General features: G+C 39.9%; 1 protein-coding gene across 3 annotated transcripts in view; it reads left to right on the top strand.

Annotated features, from left to right (window-relative positions):
• Window positions 1-12,500, top strand: part of LOC132841126 (neuronal migration protein doublecortin-like) — a 24,081-nt gene that overhangs the window by 2,633 nt on the left and 8,948 nt on the right. For all 3 annotated transcript variants that reach the window (XM_060863331.1, XM_060863329.1, XM_060863332.1), the window contains exons 2-3: window positions 3,759-4,156; window positions 5,410-5,735. In XM_060863331.1, the coding sequence (XP_060719314.1) occupies window positions 3,799-4,156; window positions 5,410-5,735 (684 nt within the window). In that variant the 5' untranslated portion in view covers window positions 3,759-3,798. The remainder of the gene's footprint in view (window positions 1-3,758; window positions 4,157-5,409; window positions 5,736-12,500) is intronic.

Here is a 12,500-nt window from a genome sequence, read left to right as displayed (position 1 = left end):
ATCTGAGTAAAATAAGGACAGTTCACTTACATATTTTAATGCTGACAAAAATGATCTATCAATCCATGTTGAAGAATCTGTGTTTATGTGATGAAAGGAAAAGAATACAGACACCTGATTTATGTTAATAACATATCAGTGTTTGTCGGTCTGTGTCTGTGTTGACGTGGTTAACATAAGTAGCTAGTTTACATATCACTCATGTATTTTTTATTGTACGTCATACAAAGTATAGCATTTATAGAGGGTGCTGTCAGTACTTTTTCATTAAAAGTTAAGAATTAACAATGCATTTTTTAAGTGATAAATCTGTATAATAAGTACAGTCATATACAGCAGCACAATAAGTCTGTGAACTGTGAAAAAGATATCTCCCTCTTTCCTAAAGAGGAAATCAGACGCCATGCATGTCTTGTGAATTTGTGGTTTGTAATTTGTATTATTTTCCTTCATGAAAAAAGAGGCTGAGATTAATAGGTAATTGCTTCGAGGCTAAAGCTTGAGGTCTGGTTGCTTCATCACAAAGACATGTTTATGTAATAAGAGATCGAATGATGATTTAGGTACACATTACCAGTTTGGCTGTGCTTCAAATGCTCTAATGTCTCTATCTCAAATCAAACACTATATACACTATACACAACATACACTTTGTAACTGTACACTATATACACTATACACAACGTACGTACACTTTGTAACTGTATCTAGTGGGGATTATTGATCAGGTAGTGTGTTTTACAATGATACAAATACAGATATGAATAGGTGGTGAACATTTTTTCTTGTTTAGGCTAGAGGTGTGTATCAGGTCTGGGACACACAACAGAAACTTTGTGGGTTAGGTTTTATTTACATGTGGGAGTAAGCAAGTAATCAGACACGCTGTAAAACCACGTTCATTTACATGATTGGTAAAATAAACATAAAGATTAATATGACATTGTGTTGCTGTGTGATACGTTAACAGCATTCATTCATTCATTTATATTAACTGCTTGGTCAGGGTCAACTTCTTTATTTATATTTGGGGGAATAGAATCAATTACATTTGTTAGAATATATTTCAATCAGATAAAAACAAAAAAAAACCAAACAAAAAAAGCATATAGTTGTCTTACATCAATTATTCTAACCAATTGTTAACTGAATACGGAGAGTATCATTAAACAGAGTGTCATTGTGTTACACAGAGTGTCATTGGGTTACAAAGAGAGTGTCATTGAGTTACATAGTGTTTGTTTTTACACCAAACAACATTCTTTTTTTATCAACATTATCTGTGATCTACAGTAGATGCTAACATAAAGACATTTTTTTGCACAGAACTGTGGGTACTGTAGTATAATGGAGTATAATGAAGATTGACAGACAGACAAATTTCTTTCATGTGGTAGCTTATTAATTCCCCTGCTCTGTTTGCTCCACTCTTTTGTTCATCTTTAATCCGATTTGTACAGGACACACACAATCTCTCTCTCATGGATGCTAACTCTCTCCCACTTCCTCTCCCTCACTCTCTTGCTCCCTCTCCCTCTCTCTCTCCCTCTTCCTCTACTTCTTTCACCCCATCTCTCTCTCTCATGATGAAAGGTTTTAACAGTACAAATGCCGCATTAAGAATTTAAACAGATACATCTGATTCAAAAGACCTCCAAATGCTCCAGGGGAAGGAAGGGGATTTGTTAAAAAGGGGGCTCAACCCACACAATCTGCTCCATCCTGTGTGTGTGTGTGTGTGTGTTTGTTATTCATAGCCTCTTTAGGAGAATTGAGGACAAAACTGAATTGTGTGTGTATGAGAGAAAACTCTGAAAATCTATAATTCATAAAAGAGAATAGTTAAGGGATAAAGACAGAATAGACATGTCCAGCATTAGACAAGCAAGGACAGGAAGGACACGTGTGTTGTGTTAGAACAGCTGGACAAAAAAAACAAATGCTGAGATGGACAGAATACCTAGAAAACCGCACTTTATACACTTTGTTTTCAATGTCTGTCATTTTGTGATCATGTGGGAAAACACTGAGTACAATCACCAATACCCATAATGCATTTCAGGATGTTTAAATGATGGACACTAGCAGGTATCCTACAGTAAATGGGGGTGTGGATTGGGACACACCCTTGGATGTTCTTTCTGTGTGTGTTCCTATAGAGGCCATTCGGCATAGGTGTGTGTCTCTGTGTCACTTTAGTGCAACAGAAGGATTAAAGGTTATATTTAGATATTGATTAGAGGATATTGATTTGGTGGGGGGTAAGGAAGTGTGTGTACATTGATTTATGCTAATATAATGGACTGTGTGAAACTCGCTTTTAGAAACTTGTTTAGACAATTTTTAGACAAGGTAGAAGGGATTTCTGTAGTCCATGAACTGTGTGTAACTTAAAAGTTAATGTAACCTTTCCATTTTGTCCAATATTTTGAAGTAAAAAGCTTTGTGACTGATCTACCCCTCTCTCTCGCTCTCTCTCGCTCTTTCTTTTGTTTCTTTTCTTTTCTTGGACGATGGACAGATCGCTTAGTGATGAAAAGAAGCAGCTGTGTTTTTCCAATTTCTGGCACTCGTTCCCCAAAATGTGCCAAACTGCCTTACTCAGATGTGAACAGACAGATAGAAAAAGAAACAGATCAAGAGAAAGAAAGAAACAAAATGTGTTAGAAAAAGATGGTAATCGATTCAGATGAAAGTAGAGAGAAGTAGGAGAGGGAAAGGAGGTATAAAAAGTGAGAGAAAGCTGGAGAAAGAGAAGAAAAAAGGGACAGAAAGTAGAACGAGTGGAACGAGAGAACTATAATAAAAAATAATAATCATGACACAACAAAGTTACTGAAGTAAGAACGGTAAATATACTACTTGTTTATTGCTGCTGTTGTTTATTTACATCCTCATTTGCAAGTAATTTGCATGTGGAAATCTGAGATTTCAGACAGTGTGTTTCACTTCTGGGTCCGTGTGCTTTGTAGTGCATCAACACACCTACACTGACTCTGTTGCTGTGACTGTGGATGTGTTCATACACACACCGTAAAACACTTGATATGTTCACAAGCTAACAGTTTTCCTGAAAGAGAACTCAAAAACACCGTCACACATGACTTCTGTGTTCCACATGACGTAGCACATTACCTACTTCTTCTAAATGTTTAGATGTTCAGACATTTAAAAATGGATCTTCTGGATTTCTCAGATAACTTGGCTTTAAATTTTAAGCACAATTACTAGACCTGATGCTAGTAATATGGACAGAGCCTTTGTTCCTACACGGCTGTAACTGTAGCCTGCACCAAACGTGTGTGTGTGTTTCTATAGAGGCCATTCTGCATGGGTGTCCTTCAGCACAGTGAATGTAGGACACGCATATATTCATGCCTAAGAGCAGAATCTGAGTTGTGTGTGTGTGTGTGTGTTTTGAAGTGAAGGTCGTATCCAGGTAGGATTGTGTTGAAAAAATAAAATATTAATGCTTTAGTTTTCTGTTTCAAATGGATGTGTGTTGCTCTAGTTTCAAGAGAAAGTAGAAAAACTGGTTGTGTTTGTGTGTAGGGATGCTAATTGATTAGACAACATTCTTTTCAAAGAGGACATTAAAGGACACAGAAAAAAGGACAAGACAAAAAATGCCTGAGAGATAGACAGAAAAAGGGAAAAATATGATGGCAGAACAAAAAAATAGGGTAGAACAGGTTTAACAGGACAGAATAAATAAAGGAAAAGAAAATGATCGCACATTTTTTTTCTTATCTTTTCAGTTACCCATAATTTCACACTGCTGAAGGTCACGCCGTAGCCATGGAGCTGGATTTCGGACACTTTGACGAGCGAGACAAGTCATGTCGCAGGAAGCCTGAGAAGAATGGCCTGCCGAGTCCCACGCACAGCGCTCACTGTAGCTTCTATCGCACACGCACGCTGCAGGCACTCTCCAATGAGAAGAAGGCCAAGAAGGTCCGCTTCTACCGCAACGGTGACCGTTACTTCCGTGGCATTGTCTATGCAGTGGCCAACGAGCGCTTCCGCACTTTTGACGCGCTGCTAGAGGACCTGACACGATCCCTCTCTGACAACATCAATCTCCCACACGGTGTCCGCTTCATCTTCAGCATCGACGGCACATGCAAGATCAGCAGCCTCGACCAGCTGGAGGAAGGTGTGTGTGTGTGTGTGTGTGTGTGTGTGTGTGTGTGTGTGATTACGTGATTAGTCATTATAACAGCTTTATCAAAAGGACAGTTTTAATTACACTATGCAATAGTTTAGCTTCATCACCATCTACATAGCTTAGCAGCAGTTCATGTAGAGTTAACTAATGTGGAGTAGCTTACTAATGAAGGTAGCTCTGTTCAGTAGCATCTGGTTTTGTTGCAATATTTATTTTGTAATTATAAATCATGCTGGACAATTTTTAATGATTTTTTGAAATCCCATAATCAATTGAAAGTTGCAATACCCACAATGCACCAGTGTTAGAGGGGAATAAAGACCAAGGCATTTTGGACATAAAAACATTTTCCAGTAAGGTAGCTAACATGAACAAAACTGTTAGCTAAGCTTACTTAATAGAACTGTTCTGTCACTTTTCTGAGTAGCTCCTTTCCAGTGGAAAGTTAGCTAAGTTAAAAAAAAAAAAACGTATAAATGTGTTTTTTTGTTTATTTGTCATCTCTCTGTTTTCTCCACACTCATTTGCATTTGCATCTTATCAGAAACTCATCTGTTCTCGTTTCCTTTTCCAAATAGTTCCTCTCCTTCCTGGAGTGGAACCTGATCCTCTGATCCTGTAGATGATTTCTGCACTGTAGGGAAATTTCTCTTTCTCAAACACAGAGCTGCTTTTTCTTTGTTCTGTTATGAGATCAGATTATTAATTATTTGAAATATAAAGATATCGTAATATCAGAAATCTCAGAAAAGTGTGTTGACAAAATTGATCAGAAATCGATATCTCACCCTGACTGCCTGTTTCAAAAAGAAATGCATCAGAATCAATATCATCGCCGTCTTCTTGTTTAATGGTCACACTTATATGAGAACACACTTATATCTGCTGAACAGAAAGCAGCAACAGTGATGTTTGGTTTCCATTGTAACCTGGAATATTGTGATATATAATTTAACTGAATAACTATTGTTTAATCAGCACAAACATGACTGATTTATTCTTATTAGCACTGTAGTTTGTGTGTGTGAGATTGTGTGGCAATGACACTTTCTCTGATGATTCTAGAACCTGTGTGTATGTGTGTGAGAGAGCGAGACTCTAAAAAGTAGACTACATTTAGAATCTCCTTTAGAGAGAGAATTATTGTCATGTTTCTCAGCTTATACTCTATTTAAGAAATTAAACAATAAAATATAAAATGTGTGACTCTAGAACCTCGTTATCTTCCTTGTTTCCTGCAGGTGAGAGCTATGTGTGTGCCTCAGAGAACTTCTACAAGAAAGTGGACTACACAAAGAACGTGAACCCGAACTGGTCCGTGAATGTGAAGGCGATTCAGAAGAACGCGGCGAGCCGCCAGGCGAGTGAGATGCGTGAGAGCAAGGACTTCGTGCGGCCCAAGCTGGTGACAGTGATTCGCAGTGGTGTGAAACCCAGGAAGGCTGTGAGAGTTCTGCTGAACAAAAAAACTGCACACTCGTTTGAACAGGTTCTCACCGACATCACTGAGGCCATCAAACTGGAGAGCGGCGCTGTCAAGAAAATCTACACACTGGACGGTAAACAGGTGAGGGAGACACACACACCCTCTCGCATAACAAAAAACAGTCTCCTGAGCAGAGATAACACTTTTAGGACTAGAAAAGGGAAGAATATTTCCTGAAATAAGCTTTTATTGGAAGTAGATATGCAAATTCACTATCTCTGAGAAGCATGGAATCACACACTGAACTGATAAACTGACTAAACACTGTGTGTGTCCATCAAGGAACAGATTCAGAAGAGACAGATTGCACCTACAAACTACACACACACAAGCGCATACACACAGGTTGTTAGGTGTCGTATTCTTTCCTTGCTTATTTCTGTGTGTGTGTATAATAATGTATTTAATGTCCCTGTATATAGGTCAGTGCTGCCCTATTAACCTGTTTCACTCCTAAACTTTGTGTGTGTCTTTAACTAAACATTGGATTAATATAAAATGTAACATTTATTTAATATTATTTTTTATAAAAACAAGTCTCTTGTCCATTAGCATGTAACAATTTCTTTGTGATGTCACATGATGGGAAGTTAAGCCCCGCCCCTGTCGACACAGACAGACAGACAGGCCGGAGATTTCTCAGCTTCTCCAGCTTGTATCATTAGCGTCTAGCCTATTTAGCAACTAATTGCTGCCTTTGTCTTGTTCTTCTTCACACACACACACACACACACACACACACACACACACACACACACCAAACTTGGCCCAGATTGTTCCACCCGCTGCTGTCTGATGTGTTTAATTGCTGCTTGTGTTTCTCAGTTTTCTCCCTATTTTTCTTTCATTTGCTGTTTTTTTTTTTTAACAAGTCTTTCTCTCCCTCCCTCTCTATATTCCTCTCTCTCTCCCTCCCTCCCTCTCTCTCTCTCTCTCTCTCTCTCTCTCTCTCCTAGTCTCTCTCTCTCTCTCTCTCTCTCTCTCTCTCTCTCTCTCTCTCTCTCTCTCTCTCTCTCTCTCTCTCTCTGACTGTCGCTCTGTGGATGCTGAGGCAGCTGCTAGTTCTGGTTGCTAAGCAACTGGTTTCCCCATAAAGACACAGCCCAGCTGGATGATTGTGTGTGTGTGTGTGCGTAGGCTCAGTAAACCCTTCCTCTCCTTTTTATTTTGCTTGTGAGCACAAAATGACACTCATTTTCCCTTCAGCTGCCGACACACTCAGTCATCCATACGTGAGGGTGTTTGTGTGCTTGTTTGTGTGTGTGTGAGAGACAGACAAAAGGAGAGAGAAAGACAGAGATGAAAGAGAGAGAGACATGAATCCTGAGACATCTGATGCATCTTCCTCTTTCTGTGTACCCATAATTTAACACAACTAGGTCTCATGTTATTTTGTCTATATTTGGAAGAAGGTGGAAGAAGTGACTGGGATTGAATCATTGTGCTGCTCCTGCTCAGTTAAAGGGCGTGTCTGTGCGGTGGATGTAATAATACATTTTATACAATATTTTAATATTTAAATTGTGTCGCACATAAAATCAATAACGAGCAGAGTCACTGTTTTCTCTAACAGCACGACCTCAAATGTTATTCCTCTCACAACACTGCAACACTTACATGTTTCATTTAATAAAGAATGACATGTCATAAAGCTCTGATTTGGAGCTGTCCTACAGTCAGTGCCGCTGTTCTAGAAAATGTTTCACCTTCTGAATAATCACAATCCAGATTCAAGGAACTCAGCAATAATTGACTGTAATTGTAGGACCTGATGTAGCTTTACACACACAACACTCCTGACGCTCTTCTGTCACACACACAACACTCCTGACGCTCTTCTGTCACACACAACACTCCTGATGCTCGTCTGTCACACACACAACACTCCTGACGCTCTTCTGTCACACACACAACACTCCTGACGCTCTTCTGTCACACACACAACACTCCTGATGCTCTTCTCTCACACACACAACACTCCTGACGCTCTTCTGTCACACACACACAACACTCCTGACGCTCTTCTGTCACACACACAACACTCCTGACGCTCTTCTGTCACACACACAACACTCCTGACGCTCTTCTGTCACACACACAACACTCCTGACGCTCTTCTGTCACACACACAACACTCCTGACGCTCTTCTGTCACACACACAACACTCCTGACGCTCTTCTGTCACACACACAACACTCCTGACGCTCTTCTGTCACACACACAACACTCCTGACGCTCTTCTGTCACACACACAACACTCCTGACGCTCTTCTGTCACACACACAACACTCCTGACGCTCTTCTGTCACACACACAACACTCCTGACGCTCTTCTGTCACACACACAACACTCCTGACGCTCTTCTGTCACACACACAACACTCCTGACGCTCTTCTGTCACACACACAACACTCCTGACGCTCTTCTGTCTCACACACACAACACTCCTGACGCTCTTCTGTCACACACACAACACTCCTGACGCTCTTCTGTCACACACACAACACTCCTGACGCTCTTCTGTCACACACACAACACTCCTGACGCTCTTCTCTCACACACACAACACTCCTGACGCTCTTCTCTCACACACACAACACTCCTGACGCTCTTCTCTCACACACACAACACTCCTGACGCTCTTCTGTCACACACACAACACTCCTGACGCTCTTCTGTCACACACAAAACTCCTGACGCTCTTCTCTCACACACACAACACTCCTGACGCTCTTCTGTCACACACAACACTCCTGACACTCTTCTCTCACACACACAACACTCCTGCGCTCTTCTTCACCCACTCCAACCTGCACTCACCTCTTTTCCACACTCCCTGTCACACTGGATGTTTGACCCCAAATACTTAAACTCCTGCACCTTCTTGACCTCAGCCCTCTATAACCTCACTGTTCTACTTCCCTCCATCTCATTCATACACATTTATTCTGTCTTACCGACTTTCATTCCTCTTTTTTCCAGAACAGACCTCCACCTTTCCAGGTATTCCTCCACCTGCTCTCTACTCTCACTACAGATCACAATGTCACCTACAAACACCATTATCCACAGAGATTCATGCCAGTGATAATAATAATAATAATAATAAAATAACTAAAAAAAATAAAAGAATAATAATGCATATTAAATTAATAATAAATAGTGTCATACTTATACTTAATTTATTCATTAATAATTGATGAAAAATGATATCAGCCTGTTTATTTTCGAACAGAGTGTAGTCACCACACTCTCATGCTGATTTGCCCTGTGTGTGTGTCTGTCTGTGTGTGTCTGTGTCTGTGTGTGTCTGTGTGTGTGTGTCTGTGTGTGTGCCCTTCTGAGTTGTAGATTTTCAGAACACAGCCCACAGTCATTAGCAGGCATTAGTGTTAATCTCATTAGGAAAATTGGGTGATTTCCTTGGGTGATGTCCGTGTGTGTGTGTCCCATACTGCGGATTTTTGGATGATCTCACTGCTGGTGGATGAGAGATGAGCGTTGTAAGAGAGAGAAAGGGATAGGAGGAAGGGAAGAGCGAGAGAGACATTTTTGGGTGTTTTTTTACGTTTTCTTTCTTTCCTTTTGCCTCTCTGGTTAGTCAAGAGTGTTGCCATGGAAACGGGAAGGCGCTAGACTCCGGAGGTTGCTGTGACAAAAGCAGTGATAAGAAATACGCTGAGTGAGCTCTTCATTTTTAACACATAAAAGCCAGGGACCATTCCCAATCCACACTACTCTCACTTGCGCACTACATGAATGTGAACTATTCAATGCGGCAGAAAAGCAGTGAAGCACGAACCCACCCTAATCTGTAAAGCTGCATTGCTCCATATAACACTATAGCCTGGTTGCCTCTCAAATCACACACTCATCTTCGATACTCAAACACACACGCACACATCACATCCATCCCCACAGGATGTTGAGTTAGCAGTTTCCATAGCAACAGGTTTAGTGGATGCTTAATGCCATCAGCATTGGTGTCAGAGTGTGACCTCATGGGTCAGAGGAAGTGACTTCAGAAGGATAAGCATGAGAGAGGCATTGGAGAGAGAGAAATGGGAGGGTGATATGTAATGAGAGAGAGAGAGAGAGAGAGAGAGATGGGATGAAAGTCAACGTTAATGAGTAGTAAGAGTAAAAACAATACAGTGCTGGAGATGGGGAGAGAATAAAAAAATGTTATACAGAGTGAGACAGACAGAAATAGTGAGAGACAAAGAAAAAAGATGAGGAGGTAAAAATATTGAAAGGGAGAGGCAGAGTGAGAGACAAGGAGAGAGAGAATAAAAGACAGAGAGAGGGGAGAACGAGAGAGAGAGTGTTGTAAGGACCTTATTCCAATAAGCTGCTTGTCATTCCTTCCTTTTCTCAGTGTTATCTACACACACACACTCTTGTAGGCTGAATCCAATCACACTTGCTGCAGTCTGTATCCTTGGCAACAGGGAGAAACTGGGTTCAGTGGGTTCATAAACACAGCAATGCAGTCGTCCTACACACACATACACTGAGCTCCAGTTTCACGCACTTGGTGGGGTGTGTGTGTGTGTGTGTGTGTCAGTGTGTATGTGTGTCAGTGTGTGTGTGTGGGTGTGTGTGGGCGGCTGGGTGTAATGGTGCAATTAATGTCCTGGCTTGTTGGAAGTGTGGGTTAGAACGATGAAGTTAAATCTGATTACTCTGAACATTATTTAACACACAATATGACATGCTAACACAAAACGCATGCTAACACACATTAAGACACGTAGTAACGCAAACATGATACACATTTTCATCACACTGCAGCTAAATGCTCGGTTCTGATTAGTGAGAATTTCACTGTTTCTGGAGAGCAGCGTGGTTCAGACTGAACCACAGGTTTATATGCCTGAACACATACTAATACCTTATTGTTTCTATAGCAACAGATCATTCACTGCATGTGTACTGTATAAGGCTCACAGTAAACAGATTGAAAAATGTGTTATTTAATAAGTAATTAATGAAGTGGTGAAGGATAGTAAAATCATTAATAAAATAATAATTTGGTGTATTTGTGCTATTTTGTACATGTTTATACAACAGTTAACTCTGATCCACCAATCTGATTGGATGAGAGGCGTTCTGAGACGTGGCACTGTATGAATCACTTCACTCGTCTTTTCACTACAGAACATTTCAATTCTACAATACTTCATTACAACCAGACTGTTACTACATTTACTACAGTCTGTGTGTTACCATGGAAACAGCAAACACTTTCCCACTTTGTGGATTATTTCAGAACGATTTGTGTTTTTGGAGCAAAAACACAGGGTCTCTAATATCAATATTTATATTCTTATTTATACAACTGTTGTATAAAAGTAATAACACACTCACAGTCACACTGCTGGCCTTTAAACATCAAATCTAAGCTTGATACTTCATTTTTGTGTCTTTTTAAAGTCATGTTATATAAGAGCTACATGAATAAGTGTAAAATAATCTGGTGAGAAAAACAGAAGTGGGAACAGTAGCCTGTGGTCAGTTTCAGCTTCAGTGGATGTTTTCTCTCTCATCTAAAGTCTTCCGTAGTGTTAAATATCGCATTGTGGAATAATAACCATGAGCCAAGGGACACGTCACAACAGTGTTTGATAACTGATCTCTGTAACTGGAGTGTGTGTGTCTGTGTGTGTAAACACAACCTGTGCTGAGTCACTAGTGTGTGTCGGCACTTTTGCTTTCTCACCCGTCTTTCATCCTCCCATCACTGCATCTCCATTAAACCATGATGCCATCTTCCCATGATGCACCTGTACTTTGAACTTATTGTTTTTCCAGCTCAGTGGTTGGATGTTGATGTTGATGTCCAAAAGCACAGCGTTTGATGTACAAAAGTATTTGTGTTTTCATTCTTAGTAGGAAAGAACTTTGTAAAAAGTGACATGGCACCACATCAATCTAATACAGATATGTGACCCTCAAGTGACTTGTGTGTAGGTGGAGAGGGGAATGGCCTCAGTAGTGCTACAGGTGTGTTCATTACATCAACCACTAAAAGAAAAAACAATAACTTTAGAATAAACTTTTCAACTTTGTTTGTATTTGATTTATATTTGGCTTTGATTGTACGTTGCAGCAGAGCAAGTAACTTGCTGATGTATGTGTGATAATATGGTGCTGTAGGACCTCAGAAAGGTTCCTGGTTTAATTGAAATTTTGTGTTACTGTTAGTGTGTGTTACTGTTAGTGTGTGTTACTGTTAGTGTGTGTTACTGTTACAGTGTTACTGTTAGTGTGTGTTACTGTTAGTGTGTTACTGTTATTGTGTTACTGTTAGTGTGTGTTACTGTTAGTGTGTGTTACTGTTATTGTGTTACTGTTACAGTGTTACTGTTACAGTGTTACTGTTAGTGTGTGTTACTGTTATTGTGTTACTGTTAGTGTGTGTTACTGTTAGTGTGTGTTACTGTTAGTGTTTTACTGTTACAGTGTTTTACTGTTAGTTTGTGTTACTGTTAGTGTGTTACTGTTAGTGTGTTACGATTAGTGTGTTACTGTTACATTACATTGTGTATAGCTTAATCAGTTTTGATATATATTTAAAAGATGTGTTAAATAATATGGTGGTTTCATTCTGTTCTGAACACATCACTTTGTCAGGTAGAGAAGAATGTGATTGTAGAACAACATTTGTAATTTATTTAAGACTATTAAACACTTAAAATAACATGAAATAACACAAACACACGCACACACAAGCACACACACAAACACACATACACACAAGCACACACACAAACACACAAGCGCACACATACATACGCACACAAGCACACACACACACACTCTCCCCTGATCAGTAATTGCT

The sequence above is a fragment of the Tachysurus vachellii genome, chromosome 26 (genome assembly GCF_030014155.1).
Source record: "Tachysurus vachellii isolate PV-2020 chromosome 26, HZAU_Pvac_v1, whole genome shotgun sequence".
Classification (NCBI taxonomy): domain Eukaryota; kingdom Metazoa; phylum Chordata; class Actinopteri; order Siluriformes; family Bagridae; genus Tachysurus; species Tachysurus vachellii.
Note: the sequence above shows the minus strand (reverse complement) of the source record. Positions and strands in the feature narration are given on the sequence as shown.